At 46.4% G+C, this 17,525-nt stretch overlaps 1 protein-coding gene across 2 annotated transcripts in view; it reads right to left on the bottom strand.

Moving 5' to 3' along the window:
* The window catches only part of zap70 (zeta chain of T cell receptor associated protein kinase 70), a 167,554-nt gene that overhangs the window by 9,465 nt on the left and 140,564 nt on the right, over positions 1-17,525 (bottom strand). For both annotated transcript variants that reach the window (XM_073068124.1, XM_073068123.1), the window contains 2 exons: positions 15,850-15,990; positions 5,415-5,527 (listed from right to left, as the gene is read on the bottom strand). In XM_073068124.1, coding sequence (XP_072924225.1) covers positions 5,415-5,527; positions 15,850-15,990 — 254 coding nt within the window. The remainder of the gene's footprint in view (positions 1-5,414; positions 5,528-15,849; positions 15,991-17,525) is intronic.

The raw sequence follows: 17,525 nt of genomic DNA, 5'->3' as shown, positions 1-17,525 counted from the left end.
ACATAACTCTAACAATGATCATATCCATTGTTTCTGAGTAAACAGTTAAAGAAAGAGGTTGCATAGAGTAGGACTTCATTCCTTGGAACATCAGAAATTGAAAGGTAACCTGATACTATTGTTCCTGCTTCAAGCACTGTCTCTGGCATCTTGTTCCATATCCTCTCTATTCTGGAAGCTGTGTAATTCCTTTTTGTTACTTATGTGAAAAATTTTAACAGCTATAGTGTAATGGTGCCTGGAGAGGTTGATGAAGCTGCAGTAAACTTAGGACTGTTATCACTGCCTGCAGTTCTAGCATTCTGATAAGTAAAAAGTCCAGTTTGGTGTGCACACTTGTAAAGGTTTTTAGTTGTCAGGCACAGGACATAGAACAGTACAGCACAGTACAGGTCCTTTGGTTTATGATGTGCCAACCTCCGAGATTAATCTAACCCTTCCCCCCTACATAATCCTCCATTTTTCTATTATCTATGTGCCTATCTAAGAGTCTCTTAAATGACCCAAATATATTTGCCTCTACCACCACCCCTGGCAGGATGTTCCATGCTCCTACCACTCTGTTAAAAAAACATCTTCCTATACTTTCCTCCAATCACCTTAAAATTATGCCTCCTGGTACTAGCCATTGCAAACCCTGTGGAAAAGGGTCTCTGGCCATGCAGCTGATCTATGCCTCTTATCATCTTGTACATCTCTATCTAGTCACCTCTCATCCTCCTTCACTCCAAAGAGAAAAGCCCTAGCCCACTCAACCTATCCTCATAAGACATGCTCTCCAATCCAGTTAGCATCCTGGTAAGTCTATAACCCCTCTCTAAAGCTTCCAAATTTAATCTCCTGTGTTCCAAGGAATAAAGTCCTAGCCTGCCCAACCTCTCTCCTTGAGTCCTGGCAGCATCCTTGTAAATCTTCTATTCAGTCTTTCCAGTTTAATGGTGTCTTTTCTATGATAGGGTGTACAACACTTTTTGTGCATAATAATTTCAAACAAAATGCTAGTACGCCACACACAGCAGTAGTGATTAATGGACCATAAAACATCTGAATCTTCCAACTAGTATTCCCTATTTAACCAACAAAATAATCTACTGTATATCTCAGCTCTGACTTTAAATAGGATATGAATTCATCACCATCAATACATTCTTTGCACCATTTTGATTGGGATATGTCAGAACACCATCTCAATTTTAGTAGCCAAAAGATGTCAGCAACAATATATTCAGTACAGAAGTAACAATTATTACAAGTAAATTTGCCCACAGAAATCACGTGTTATTCACACTATTCTCAAGTCAAACCAACACTACACTCTTTATTATCAATAAACACAAAGATTCTAATCTCTTACTAACTTCACTTGATACCGCAGTTAAGACGCTCTATGAAAACAGCAGACGTTTTAAGCAGTAGTGCATATACTTTTTCCAGAAGCCTTAATTAATTAGTGCTTTGTTCAGGCTGAACCCGATTAGATTCATATCAGACTGAGTAAATTGTAAAAAGGCTGTCAACTCAATATGAACATCTCACTATATCATTCAGATCTTTTTCAGATTCTGATTTAACATTAATTTTGTCAAATAAAAGGCATCTTACACAACCAGCTCAATGTGTTCTCACATACAAATCACACATAGACTTTTTTCAATATTTAACATTGTCATGGTGTTATTAAATGTGTGAGAGTGGTGTGTCTTGCTATGGAAGGTGCCTTATCGCAAATGTGTGGCTAAATGTATAGTCTGCTTTCAAGAATCACATGCAGTGCTGGTCTTGTCAATAACTCTATCTTAGAATTATTTTTATCATTGGTCTCTGATAACGGAAACATTAAGCTCGCAATACTTACAAGTTTGCTAATTAATTAACATTAACAAATAATTAATTGTAATACAAGCTTGTTACATTAACCTTGTAACGTTTTCACAAGAGGGTTCGGTGTAGCATATAAAATCTTTGTTCAAAACTTTCACCTAGTGTTATAATTCTAAGTTATAAACTATTATTTTAGTTATAAATATTTTTGCACTGAGGTTGAGTGAGACTAGAACTAGATGTCATGAATTAAGGGTGAAAGGTGAAATGTTTAAAAGGAACTTACTCACTCAGAGGGTGGTGAGAGTGAGGAACATGTGGCCAGTGCAAGTGGTGGATGCAGAGTTAATTTCAACATTTGTAAGAAATTTGGATAGGTACACAGATGGGAGGGCTATGGAGGGTTATGGTCCAGGTACAGGTCAATAGGACTAGGCAGACTAATTTGGGATGGACTAGATGGGCTGAAGGGCCTGTTTCAGTGCCATATTATTCTATGACTATATTCTTATATGTGTCTATATGCAGACATGTAAGGCCATAAGACCACAAGGCCATAAGACGTAGGAGCAGAATTAGTCCATTCAGCCCATCTAGTCCATTCTGCCATTCCATCATGGCTGATTTATTAACTCTCTCAACCTCATTCTCCTGCCTTCTCCCCAGAACCTTTGATGCCCCGACTAATCAAGAACCTATTGATAGATCTAAATTCAGCATGTACTGTAGCTGCTGCTGTGTGCTAGCCCACAGTGAGAGTATTATCTTTGATAGCAGTGCTTGTAATGAGTCACTGCTCTTGGGTGTCTACAATGATATTTTCAGGCATCATTAGAAGTGTAACACAATGACCGGTGAAGAACAAAAGCCGATTCTTATCTACAGTAGTTTCTGCAGATCTTTCCAGAAAATCCAATGGTTTCCTTCATAGCTAGGAACTCTGCAGAAACACATACATGGAATTGTTAACTTTGATCTCTTCAATTATCAACTGATGTGCAATGGACCCAAATAAGATGGTTGAGCTTGTATTTAGCAACAGTCACTATTCAAAATACAGAGCATTTTGTGTAAGTTGCTGCACAAGTTGTCAGGGTAGTTAAGAAGGCATTCGCTGCTTTGGACGTCATTAATCGGAAGACTGAGGTCAAGAACTCTATAAAACTCCGGTTAAACTGCACTTGGAGTGTTGTGTTCCATTCTGGTTTCTTCGTTATAGAAAAGGTGAGGAAGATTTAGAAAGGGCGCTGAGCAGCTATCCACAACACCGCCAATCTTTTTATCACCTGCAAACTTACTAACCCACCCATCTACATTTTAATCTAGGACATTTATATACATCACAAACAGCAGAGGTCCCAGGATAGATCATGAGACCTTAAGACGTTAGAGCAGAAATAGGCCACTCAACCCATCAAGTCTGCTCCACCATTTGATCACAGCTGGTCATTTCCCTCTCAACCCCATTCTCCTGCTTTCTCCCTGTAACCTTTCACACCCTGATGTATCAAGAGTCTGTCAACCTCCACTTCAACTACATTCAATGACGGCCTCTAAATGGACATCACTCTATTCTGAAGTTATCCCCTCTGATCTTAGACTCCCTCACTACAGAAAACATCTTCTCCACATCTACTCCTCACCACCATTTCAGCCTACAAGTTAACCTGCACCTCAGATTTTTGAATTTTCTCCGTTTAGAAAACTGTCTATGCTTTTATTTCTTCTACCAAAGTGCATGGCTATACACTTCCCAACACTGTATTCCATCTGTCACTTCTTTGCCCATTCTCTTAAACTGTCTAAGTCCTTCTGTAGCCTCTCTATTTCCTTGAAACTACGTGCCCCAAAACCAAGTGATTCTTGAAAGATCATTACTCTTTCAGAACCCTCGGATATAGTCCATCTTTAGAACTTACAGCATCCCAAGCACCTTTTCCCTAATGATGGCAACCTCATTCATCTCTGCCCCAACACTTTTGAACATCTGGCACACTGTTAGTGTCTTCTGCAGTGAAGACCGATACAAAATACTTATTCAGTTAATTTAATATTTCTTTGTCCCCCGTTACTATTTCTCCACTGTCATTTTCCAATGGTCCGATATCTACTCTCACCTCTCTTTTACTCTTTATATATCTGATAAAACCTTTGCTATCCAGATCCCTGCGGAACACCACTAATCACAGACCTCCGGCTGGAATACTGTAAGTCCCTTTGACCACCACCCTCTGTCTTCTCTAAAGTTCAGGTGTTTAGAGGGGAGTTAAGGGGAGATGGCAGAGGTAACTTTTTTATACAGGGTAGTGGAGGCAGATACATTAAGCACAATTGAGAGACTCTTAGATAGGCACATGGATTGAAGAAAAATGAGGGGCTATGAGGGAGGGAAAATTTAGATTGATCTCAGAGTATGTTAAGAATTGGCACCAAATCTTGGGCCAAAGGCTGTGCTGTAATGTTCCATCTTCTTTTAAGGGGTAACCTTTTGAAGACGTATAACATCATGAAGGGGACAGACAGGGTGAACATACATCATCTCTTTTCCAGGGAATGGGCAACAAAAACTAGAAGGCATAGACCTGAGCTGCAACTTCACACAGAGGATGGTGACTTTATGGACTAGCTACCAGACAAAGTAGTTGAGGTGGGTAAAGTAACATTTAAAAGACATTTGGAGAGGGTTCAAAGTAGGTTCACAAAAATGATTCTGGGATTTAAAGGCTTATCATATGAGGAGCATTTGATGGTTCTGGGCCTGTACTCACTGGAATTTGGAAGAATGATGGAAGAATTTCTTTAGCTAGAAAATGGTAAATCTGTGAAATTTGTTGCCACAGATGGCTGTGGAGGCTAAGTCATTGCGTATATTTAAGGCAGAGGTTGATAGACTCTTGATTGGTCAGGGCGTGAAGGGATACTGTGGGAAGACAGGAGATTGGGGCTGCGAGGGAAATGGATCAGCCATGATGAAATGGCAAAGCAGACTCGATGGGCCAAATGGCTAATTCTGCTCCTATATCTTAGGGTACATGGATAGGAGATGTTCAGAAGGATATGACTCTAACACTGACAAATGGGACTAATTTTTAGGCACCATGGTCATGTAGAATCAGACTGTTTAATTGTTATGTTCTTTGTACTTTAACAATTAATTGTTTGCTTGTATTTTATATAATTATCTGTATACATGTAACTGTTCAGTATGTTTCCTAGTGGCCATGGTATGTATATGCAGTTGCTCAGTTTGTCTCCTAGTGGTTACACTTGTATGAATCTCAAAAGCTCTGGAAGTTTCTCTGGTTCTGCAATATTTAAACAGGGGCTTCCCCATTGGCTGACTCCTAACTATGAATCTGAATGGAATGTTTCTTATCTATGGGTGTAAAAAGAGCTGATCACGAGACTGGCATCATCTTTTTCTTTCGACTCTCCCTCCCTCCGATTAAAACGAACATAAAGCAACAAGCCTCTTCCTTCACTTCCGAAAAAACCTTGGATTAAAAATATCACAGTCAAATAGACAACATAGACTGTTGGGCCAAAGGGCCTGCTTCTGTGCTGAATTACTCTCTAAATCAGTTAGAACTTACTTGTATGTCCAGCACGCCTGCATAAGTTCATACATTTCATCAGGACAGTCAGGAGGACGATCCAGTCGGCCTCCATTTTCAATGAAAATAACAACCTCTGGCCCTTTCATTTTCTGTAAAGCAGAACACAATTGCTTTTAAATGTGGTGGTGATTTCAAATGATGTAATTGTGCAGTATTAACTGGTGATTAATGGAGTAACTTAGAGATTTTAGGGATTAGGCTCTCTTGCCCATTTATCTGCCACAAATTTATGGAGCTTATAAAAATAGAAGGTTATGGGTAACCCCAGAAAATCTCTAAAGCAAGGACATGTTAGGCACAGCATTGTGGGCCAAAGGGCCTGTATTGTGCTGTAGGTTTTCTATGCTTCTAAATTTCACAAAAATGAAGCTTTGTAATTCAAGTTTGTTGCACTTTGTAAACAGCCAAGGAACGTTCAGATGTTAAAGGCAGCCAGTTAGTGGAGGAACAATAGGCTGCAGCATACTATGCCATGTAGGCTTCATACAAAACCTGCACTGACAACGTGTCCAGAACAACTTTACAAATACTGTCCTCAGCAGGACAGAACAGCCCCTATCGATAAGACTTGGGCAGGGAGTGTTGCAAAAAATGTTAACTAAAGAGGATTAATCTATGCCACCAAGCAAACCTGGATCTAATCAGAAAGAAAGTAAATGATCTGAAAAAGGTTTCAGTATCTGGGTTCTCACATTAATGGGTACACTAATAGTACTTAAAATGCAAGAGATTCTGGAAATCCAGAGCAACACACACAAAGTGCTGAAGGATCTCAGCACCTCAGGCAGCATATATTGAAATGAATAAACAGTCAACATTTCGGGTGAGACCCTTCATCAGAACTGGAAAGAAAGGGGGAAGACGCAGAAGAAAAAGGTGGGGGAGGGGAAGAGGAAGAGGACAAGTTAGAAGGTGATGGTGAAGCCAGGTGGGTGGGGGAGGGGGGGGCTGAAGTAAGAAGCTGGGAGGTGATAGGACTGGAGATGAACGGTTGGAGAGGAAGGAATCTGAGAGAAGAGGAGAGTGAACCATGGTAGAAAGGGAAGGAGGATGGGCATCGGGGGAGGTGATAGTCAGACAAGTGAGAAGAAGTAAGAGTCCAGAGTGAGGAATTGAAGAAGAGGGAAGAGTGAGGGGAAAACTTATTGGAAGTTGATGAAATTGATGTTAATGCCATCAGGTTGGAGTGTAGGCTTTTGCATATAAAACAAAGTGAGGCGTTTTATGTTTAATGAGACCTGTAAAACATTTTATTGAACTCCAAAATCTAAAATTCTTCACATAATAACATCATCACGTCAGACCAGGCTCTTAAAGTGAAACTCCAACTAAATGTCAGTGGTTGTGAATTATCTACTTCTCTCTCTGTTATGTTATCCCACACAGGACCACCCCCCCCCCCCCCGTCCCCCGCCAAGAATTCACTAAATCTGGCATTGTGAGCTTGTCTGGAGCTCAGACAAGCACCCCCACCCCCCACCGGCTGAGGTCCTATGTTCCTGTGTGGATGAACAGCAGATTCATCCAGAAGTGTGTTGACATACTAGTGGTCATGTCGTGATGGCAGGGGCATGGCAGTGGAATACTCAAAATCCTGGTGGGCCGGTTTGAGGCAATCTACCAAAATAGGTTGAGGGATCCCGCTCTTATCTATGATAATAGTCTTTTCTTCCCATTTCAAAATGTACAATGGGACATTGTAAGGGAGCCTAAGGGAATGTTGGTGTGCATCGTGATGTACGAAAACAAACGAGGTGGAATGTAGGTCAACAGGAACCCAAGAGTGCTGTATGCCATGGTGGGAGGTAAGAATATGCAAACAGGAATTGAGTTTACTGAGGAGGGCAGAAATCTACAGTGAGGCCAACCAGATGGCCATGGCATCAGGAATAAAATCGCCTGGCACTCGTAACGACTACCTGTATACCAACTCAGCCGTGGATGAATGCTGTTGTGAGCCCCAGCAGGACAAACGGGAGATAATCATGCTATCACTCTTCAGTCAGGCAAGCCCTCAGAGCAGCCTTTAATGATGGGTGAAACCACGCACATAGGCCATTGGACTGTGGGTGACACGCCATGGTGTGATGTAGCCTAACACTGAGGTTCTGGGTCATCGCAGCCCAGAGGTCTGATATGAATTGGGGACCGTGGTCAGCGGAAATATCAGACGGGGTGCCAAACTGAGCAACCCAGGTGTTGATGAATGCCCGAGACATGTCTGCGGCTGTTGTCGATGCTAGAGGGATGACCTCTGGCCAGCTCGTGGAGCGTTCCACTATGGCAAGAAACCATAGGAGGGGGAAGAGAACCAACAAGGTCTACGTTAACATGGTCAAACCGTCACTCAGCGTCTTCAAAAGGTGCCAATGGGTCCTGATTATGACAGTTCATTTTTGCCTGCTGGAACCACTCATGCACATCCTTTCTGAGGCAGTGCCAAACTTTAGTACAACTTCAATTGCACAGGAGAGAATCCCCAGCTTCCCAAAACTTAATGTCAGCCAACCACAGGCCTGTGACAGCAGTTCGGTAAGCCTGGACCTCTGGGTCAGTAGACTGGTCAGCTACCATGCCAGCATAGTCAACGCCCATGGCCTCAGCGGGTGGCAGTGAGAGGCAATTGCCCACTGGATTATTTTTCCTCATGATATGTTTTATATCTGTTGTGAACTCGGATATGTAGGCCAGGTGGCATTGTTGCTGTGCAGACCAAGATCTGATATTTTGGCCATTGCATGCACGAGGTGCTTGTGGTCAATGAACACTGTGAAATGGCACTCTCTCGAAGAAAATGAAAATGGCTGACAGCCAGAGAGAGACCAAGATGCTCGTGGTCAAATGCACTGTACTTCCTTCCAGGGGGATGGTACTGCCTGCTGAAGGAGTGAGTGGTTGCCACAAAAGCCTCCAGTCAACTGTTTACCCACGGCGTAGTCTGAGGCGTCAGTAGTAATGGCTATCGGTGTGTTGGGTAGAGGTTGTACCAGTAAGGTCGAGTTAGGGAGAGCTCATTTGGTATCATTAAATGCCTTGGTCATGTCCACCCACCAGTCAAGTACATGATTGGGGTTATTGCCTTTAAGCACGCTATACAAGGGAACATAAGTCCAGCAGCTCACAGAATGAAGCGGTGATAGAAATTTGCCCTACCCAAAGACTCCTGTAGTTTTTTTGTAGTGTGGAGCACTGGGAAATCCATAATAGTGGCTACTTTTGATTGGAGGGGTCTTGTATCTGCTGAGGAGATGCGATGGGCAAGGAAGTTAATGGTTGACAACCCAAGCTGACATTTAGCAGGGTTAATAATCATCCCATGTTGGCTTAAGTTCTTGCCGAGTGTGCACAGATGAGATTGCTGTCCCAACTAGCAACAAGTATGTCATCCAGGTAAACAAAATGAAAATCTAAGTCTTTTAATACAGAATCCGTCAGCATTGGAAAGTCTGTGCTGCAGTTTTCAGTCCAAACAGCATGCATGGTAACTCAAAAAGGCCAAATGGGGTTATCTCAGCTGTTTTGGGAATGTCCTTTGAGCACATAGGCATTTGATGGTAGCTCCTAACTATGGAAAAAATTAACTTTCGGCTAAAAGTGCCGAAAAGTCTTGGATGTGTGGAACCAGGTAACAATCGGGGGTGGTAGCCTTGTTAAGGCATCAATAATCACCATATGAGTGGCAACTACCGGTCTGAGGGACCACATGGCGGGATAAAGCCCAGGGGCTATTCGTCTGGCATACAATGTCAAGTCTTTCCATGTTGGCAAACTCTGCCTTAGCAGTTACCAGCTTTTCTGGGTCCAGTCTAGACACGCAGGCATGGACTGGCGGGTCGATTGTGAGAACGTGGTGCTCCACCCCATGCTTTGTGACTGTAGTGCAGAATGTGGGCTTGGTGAGGTTGGGAATTCACCCAGCAGTCGCGAAAACTCACATATGGTGGTACATGCGCTTGACAGAGTCATTGTGGGGAACTTACTGGGAAAGCAGTGGAATGACCCAAAGTCCTTGACATCCACAAGCCGGCAGTTCTTAATATCAACTAACAGTCAGTCCATGGGCACACAGGAAAACTGTGGGCAGAGGTCTAGCCACTTTAGCCAGGATGAAGTCCCATGTGTAACTTTGTCCACTGAAGCAGAGTGTTGCTCATCATATACTGTTAAGTTTGGATCCTGCTGCCATTGGCAACCTCCAGCAAGGTTTCATCAATTTATGGTGCTGGCAGCACATTCACTTGAGCACCCATGTCACCCAGGAAGCGTCGCCTGAAGGGGTGACCATAATGAACAGCAGACGACCCTGGCAACCAGAACCCATGGCATTGACAGATCTCTGATGTCCCAATGCACTGGCACCGTCAAAGCTGCAAGGTGATCAGCAGTTCCTACCAAAGCAAGCGTGGTAAAAACACAGGCCAGGCGTCGTCTGTTTCGTAGCCACGGGCATCCTTACGTTGGGGGCCTTGCTGAGCAGGCTTATTGAGGTAGACAAAGGAGGAGGAATGATGCACCACTGCCTAGCTGAGTGTAGACTACCAGCCATTTTAGCAAGGTCCCTATAGTCCTTCATAGGTGTATTAGCAAAGGCTATGTGAAGTTGATCAGGCATTTGCTGCATGAAGAGTTCCTTAAACATAAAACAAGGATGGTGTGGTCCATTAGCTCTGAAGGCTTACCCTCACCGAGACCAGACAAGGAGAGCAACTGTTTGGTGCACTCACCCTCCAACAGTCCAAGAATCTGTAAAAGCTGAGTTTTCAGTGATCTGTATTCATTGTGTTCAAGCAGACTCACTATTCTCACAGCCATGGAGTTGCTAAGCAACGCTACCATGTAGGAGAATTTGGTGTTGTTGGCAGTGATTTCTAGCAGAGCAAACAGGTACAAAGCAAGTGATAGTATTTTGCTCCCAAAACTCCAGCAGTTCCAAAGCAACGGCATTGGCTGACGTGTTCAATAGCTCTGGAATCATCCTAGAGTATTTCAGTGACCCCTGGAAGGTGGCGGCCCGGGCAGACATGCTGTGGAAAGCCAAGAGGGAGAGCGTGGCGTCCGTCGGTCAGATTACCAGGCCACGCGCCCAGCAGCGGACCAGACCAGGCCCGGCAGGGGGGCACACACAACACAGAGGCAGGAGTGAGGAGGCCAGTGACCAGTGGTGTTTCTACCACCAGCGGTGGGGCACAAAAGCCCGCCGTGGTCGCCTGCCCTGCAAGGGACAGCTGCCGCTAATGACTATGGCGGCTGGCCACCAGGACAGCCTCTTGTACATCTGGGACAAACAGTCGGGACGCCGCTTCTTGGTCGACACCGGAGCAGAGATCAGCATCTTGCCCCCGACGGGGTATGACAACTGCAACAGGAAGCCAAGACCCACCCTGAGGGCCACAAATGGCAGCACGATACGGACCTACGGCACCCGCACAGTGCAGCTGCAGTTCGGCGCCAGCCGGTTCACGTGGGACTTCACACTGGCCACGGTGGCCCAACCACCCCTGGGGGCGGACTTCTTGCAAGCTCACAGCCTGCTGGTCGACTTGCAAGGGAAAAGACTGGTACATGCCGAGACTTTCCAGACATTCTCCCTGGGTGAAGCCAAGTTGCCGGCCCCACGCCTGGACTCCATCATGCTGTCGGACAACGAATTCACCAGAATCCTGGCGGACTTTCCATCGATTCTGGCACTGCAGTTCACGGCAGCCATGCCCAGACACGGGGTACAGCACCACATTCCGACCCAGGGTGCACCCCTCCACACTCGTGCACGAAGGCTCCCCCCGGAAAAGCTCTGCCTGGCGAAGGAGGAGTTCAAGAGGATGGAGGAATTGGGGATTGTACGGAGGTTCGACAGCCCATGGGCCTCTCCCCTGCACATGGTGCCCAAAGCAGCCGGGGGTTGGAGACCATGCGGCGACTGCCACAGACTGAACGAGGCTACCACTCCAAACCGCTACCCCGTGCCTCACATACAGGACTTTGCAGCAAACCTGCACGGGGCAAGAATCTTTTCCAAAGTAGACCTCGTCCGGGGATACCATCAAATCCTGGTGCACCCTGAAGACATCCCCAAAACAGCACTCATCACCCCGTTCGGCCTGTTCGAGTTCCTCCGAATGCCATTCGGTCTGAAGAATGCTGCACAGATGTTCCAGCGGCTAATGGACACGGTGGGACATGACCTGGACTTTGCGTTCATCTATTTAGACGACATCCTTATAGCCAGCAGTTGTCGTCAGGAGCATCTGTCCCACCTCCGCCAGCTCTACTCCCACCTGAGTGATTTCGACCTCACGATCAACCCGGCCAAATGCCAGTTCGGTCTCGATACCATCGACTTCCTGGGCCACAGGATGACCAAAGACAGGGCAACACCTCTGCCCACCAAGGTAGACGCGATCCGCCACTTTGCCCGGCCCAACACGGTCAAAGGCCTGCAGGAGTTCGTTGGTATGGTGAACTTCTACCACCGTTTCCTCCCCTCAGCAGCCCATATCATGCGCCCTTTGTACACCCTGATGTCGGGTAAAGGCAAGGACATTACCTTGGGACGAAGAGGCCGCGGCTGCTTTCGTTAAAGCCAAGGAAGCCTTGGCAGATGCCGCGATGCTGGTGCACCCCAGAACGGATGTTCCGACTGCCCTCACGGTGGACGCATCCGACACAGCAGTCGGTGGGGTGCTGGAGCAGCTCATCAAGGGGCTCTGGCAACCCCTGGCTTTCTTCAGCAAGCACCTACGACCACCCGAACTCAAGTACAGTGCTTTCGACCGGGAGCTGTTGGCACTGTATCTGGCAATCCAGCATTTCAGGTACTTCTTAGAAGGCAGGCCGTTCACCGCGTTCATGGACCACAAACCGTTGACCTTTGCGTTCACGAAGGTGTCCGATCCCTGGTCAGCTCGCCAGCAGTGACATCTGTCATACATCTCCGAGTACACGACGGACATCCAGAATGTCTCGGGGAAGGACAACCTCGTGGCGGACGCACTCTCCAGACCAGCTGTCCAGGCCCTGTTCCTGGAGGTGGACTATGCAGCACTGGCGGAGGCGCAGCAGGCAGACGACAAGATGCTCAGCTACAGGACCGCAGTCTCGGGTTTGCAGCTGCAGGACTTTCTCATAGGCCTAGGTGATAGGACCCTCCTGTGCGACGTGGCTACCGGCCAACCTCGTCCCATCGTCCCGGCAGCCTGGAGGTGGCGAGTTTTCGACTCCATACTCAGTTTGGCGCACCCATCTATCAGGACAACCGTCCGGCTGGTCTCCAGCAAGTTCGCGTGGCATGGACTTCGCAAGCAGGTCAGTGAATGGGCCAGAATGTGTGCACAGTGCCAAACAGCCAAGGTGCAGTGGCACACTAAAGCCCCACTGCAGCAGTTCGAACCCACCCACCAGAGGTTTGACCACATTCATGTGGATATCGTGGGCCCCCTACCAGTGTCCCGAGGAGCGCGGTACCTCCTAACTATGGTAGACCGGTTCACGAGGTGGCCAGAGGCGGTCCCGCTCACCGACACATCTGCCGATTCCTGCGCCTGAGCACTGATCGCAACCTGGATAGCACGCTTCGGGGTACCGACCCACATTACCTCCGACAGAGGCGCCCAGTTCACCTCCAGCCTGTGGTTGGCTGTGGCCAGCCTGTTGGGAACGCAGCTGCACCACACAACTGCCTACCACCCACAGTCGAACGGACTAGTGGAACGCTTCCACCATCACTTGAAGTCGGCTCTCATGGCCCGCCTGAGAGGACCTAACTGGGTGGATGAGCTTCCCTGGGTCCTGCTTGGAATTCGCACGGCGCCCAAAGAGGATCTGCACGCCTCATCGGCCGAGTTGGTGTACGGCGCGCCCCTGGCCGTCCCAGGAGAGTTCATACCAGCCCCAAGGGGGCAAGAGAAAGAACCCGCAGCAGTCCTGGACAGACTACGCAAAAGGCTCAGTAACCTGGCCCCCGTACCGACTTCACAGCACGGACGGACCCCGACCCATGTATCCAAAGACCTGCAGAACTGTAAGTTTGTGTTTGTACGAAGGGGCGGACACCGGGCACCGCTATAGCGGCCGTACGAGGGGCCGTTCAAGGTGATCAACAGCAACGGGTCCACGTACGTTCTGGACATTGGGGGGAGAAAGGAGGTTTTCATGGTGGACCGACTCAAACCAGCCCATGTGGACTTGGCGCAGCCGGTCGAGGTTCAGGCACCGCGGCGCAGAGGCAGACCTCCCAAACAGAGGCTGATCCAGACTGTGGACATTCGGGAGTGTATCGCCAGTTCTGGGGGGTGGGGTTATGTGGCGACCCACTTTCTGCGCAGGCGAACCGGCTCACAAATAGCCAGCGTGCGGGGGGAGACTTTGGTAATGCACCTCTGATGTCATTTCCGCCCAGGGAGGGCGGGCACTAGGGATTTAAATGCCAGCGCCACGAAGTTTGAATAAACTAGTCTCGAAACGACTTACTGACTGCGTGTCGTTATTTCAGCGCTGTGTGTAGCACATCGCTATAATGTTTTATGTTTAATGAAACCCATAACACATTTTATTGAACTCAAAAATCTCAACACGAAAGCATGCTGAAAATCTTTACATAATAACCTCATCATCACGTCAAACCAGCCTCTCAAAGTGAAACCCCAACTCAATGTCAGTGGTTGTGAATTATGTACATTTCTCCCAATTATGTTATTCTACAGGAGGATTAAAAGTACTTAAAAGACACTTGAACAGGCACGTGGATAGGAGGGGTTTGGAACAGGGGTCCCAACCTGGGGTCCACGAACCCCTTGCTTAATGGTGAGGGGCCATTAAGCATAAAAAAGGTTGGGAACCCATAGTTTAGAGAAATATTTATTTATTTAGAGATACAGCCCAGTAACAGGCCCTTCCAGCCCAATGAGCCCATGCCACCCAATTACACCCATGTGACCAATTAACCTACTAAACCATGCCTCTTTGGAATGTGGGAGGAAACCAGAGCACCTGGAGGAAACCAACAGGGTCATGGGGAGAACGTACAAACTCCTTACAAGCAGCGGTGGGAATTGAACCCAGGTCACTGGTGCTTTGCTAACTGTGCCACTGTAAACATAGGCCAAACTGGCTTAGATGGCCATTATGGCAGGCATGGACAAATTAGGCTGAAGGTTCTGTTTCAGAGCTGTATCCTCCATGACTATAAATGCTGCCAACTTCAAATCAAATGTAAAATGTACCATGTGCTGTTCTTCCTGATGATAATTAGATGTTTTAGAAAGCTTGTGGAAAGCATTGTAAAGGTGTTGGGAAACAGCAAGATTTCATTCAGAGTGAATCATAGGTCCTAGGAGCAGAATGGCCATTCAGCCCATTGAGTCTGCTCCGCCATTTCATTATGGCTGATCCATTTCCCTCTCAACCCCTTTCTTCTGCATTTTATTCATATCCTTTCATGCCCTGACTAATTAAACACCTATCAACCTCCACCTGAAAAGCACCCAGTGACCTGGCTTTAACAGACACCCGTGGCAACAAATTCCACAGATTCATCACCCTCTGGCTAAAGAAGTTCGTCCTCATCTGTGTTCTAAATAGATCCCTCTATTTTGAGGCTGTACCCTCTGGTCCTAACCTCCCCTACCAAAGGAAACATCCTCTTCACATCCATTCTATCCATGCTTTTCAACATTCAATAGGTTTCAATGAGGTCCCCTTCATTCTTCTGAATTCCAGTGAGTACAGGCCTGGAGCCATCAAATGATCCTCATATGACAACCCTTTCATTCCCAGAATCATTCTTGTGAACCTCTTCTGAAAGCTCTCCAATGTCAGCACATCCTTTCTTAAATCAGGGTCCCAAAACTGCTTACAATAGTTCAAGTGATGATTCACCAGTACTTTATAAAGCTACATGGGACTGTATCATAGAGCTTTATCTCTACATTAAAAAATATATAATAAATAAGTTATCTGTGGTCATTGTCCCTTAAGCTCATCTTAAACATTCATTAGAGCATTTCTTAGAGATTTTATTTCTCAGTTTTCACGGTATTTTGTTTTCTTCTGTTGCCTATGTGAATACTGAGGTTGGCTGTGTACTCACACTCCATCTAATGGATAGGATTGAGTATTGTCTGGTCACAGTTATGATGAAAAAGACTACAATGAGGGAAGTGGAAGACGCACACTGACATCAACAGACAACTGAACAAGAGGTGCAGAAGCTGGAAATCCAGAGTAACACAAAAAGTACTGGAGGAACTCAGCAGGCCAGGAAAGGAATAAACACTTGTTATTTTGGACTGAAAACTTTCATAGGACTGGACGGAAGGAGAAAGAAGCCAGAATATAACATGCCAGAAAATAAATAAGAGATCTCGATTTGTGCCCCAACCCTGCCCGTAAAGTGGATTCAAAGGGTAGTCCTTACCTTGTATGGCTTTTGTCCATAGGTCAACGCTTCCCACATTGTCACACCAAAGCTCCAGACATCAGCCTTGCTTGAAAATTTCCGGAAATTTATACATTCAGGTGCATACCACTTCACTGGCCACTTCCCAGCGGTGCGAGCCTGAGGTCAGAGCAATAAAAACCTCTAAATGAAGTGAGAAATGAGGGAGCAGCTGCTGTCTTAATACTGTATGTCATTTTCACTTCTGATGTGGGAGACAAGGAATGTTATGGCTTCAGATCAAACTCAAGATAAATTTATTACCGAAATATGTATATCCTACCCTGAGATTCATTGTCCTGCAAATGTCCACAGGAAAACAAAGAAACACAGGAGAGTCCATGAAAAGCCTTATATAAACAGTGAATGGCAATCAACCAATGAAAAAATGTGTTAGGGGAGTTTGGTGATTGTTAAACAGAACAGTTTTATGCGGTGTCCAGGATGGGGTGGCACCCCTGGTGAAGGGGTTTGCAATGTCCAGTGTGAGCCAGCTCACTCACCTTTGGTCCCTTCTGGACTCTCAACTATAACCCGTGGCTTTAAGTAGCTGTTTGCATGCGATAGTAGCCATATCCTAGAACACGGGTTTGAAAAATGTGCTACACCAGGTGAGGGCAGCCAGTGGCCTCATTTCCAGTGAGATAAGGACATGCCTGTCCTAGCAGGCAAAGTTAGCTCGGGCGCATCGGGAGGATGAGATCTACACTAAGATCAAATCGTCAGGAAGGCCGTTCTGCAACGCTTTGTAGTGAGCAAAGGGCATGACAAGGCACAAAAGAAGTCTACTGCAGCCTAATTTGTGACCACAAGACCATAAGACACAGGAGCAGAATTAGGCCATCTGGCCCATCAAGTCTGCTCTGCCATTCAATCATGGCAGATCTTTTTTCCCCTCCTCAGCCCCACTCCCCAGCCTTCTCCCCATAACTTTTGATGTCATGGACAATCAAGAACCTATCAATCTCTGCCTTAAATACCCCTAATGACCTGGCCTCCAGAGCTGCCTGTTAACAAATTCTACAAACTCGCCACCTTCTGGTTAAATACATTTACTGCATCACTGTTTTAAATGGACCCTTCTATATCCTGAGGGCCTGTCAATGTTGGAAAGGCTTCAATGAGATCCCCCCCCCCCCCCATCCTTCTAAATTCCAGCGAGTACAGACTCAGAGCCATCAAACATTCAGATTTTTCTGATTCATGCCCTCAAGAGAAAGCCCAATGCAGTCCTCCCTGGAAAACTCCACACAGTCATTGATCAGACTATGGGCAGTCTGTGAACCTGCAGGTGCCTCATTACCACTGGTATTTATGTCCAATGAGCAGGGAAATTCAGATCACAAAACAACGGGAATCTGCATGGTTCCATTTCGGTGATTGTCCATCATATCCAGCAATGGCAGGAAACCTGGGTGGGGCAGTTTTTAAAGCGGAAAAGGCATTGCACTGGGACAGTTCCACTCACTCAATTTCAGAAGTCTGGGTCAAGTGGTACTAACAGATTGATGTTGTGGCCATCGCTGAATCGTGGCTGAAGGATGGTTGTAGTTGGGAGCTGAATGTCCAAGATTTCACATTGTATCAAAGGGATAGGAATGTAGGCAGAGAGGAGGCATGGCTCTGCTGGTAAAGAATGGCATCAAATCATAGAA

The sequence above is a fragment of the Hemitrygon akajei genome, chromosome 16, assembly GCF_048418815.1.
Source record: "Hemitrygon akajei chromosome 16, sHemAka1.3, whole genome shotgun sequence".
NCBI lineage: Eukaryota > Metazoa > Chordata > Chondrichthyes > Myliobatiformes > Dasyatidae > Hemitrygon > Hemitrygon akajei.
The sequence above is the reverse complement of the archived record's forward strand: the minus strand, read 5'-3'. Positions and strand labels throughout refer to the sequence as shown.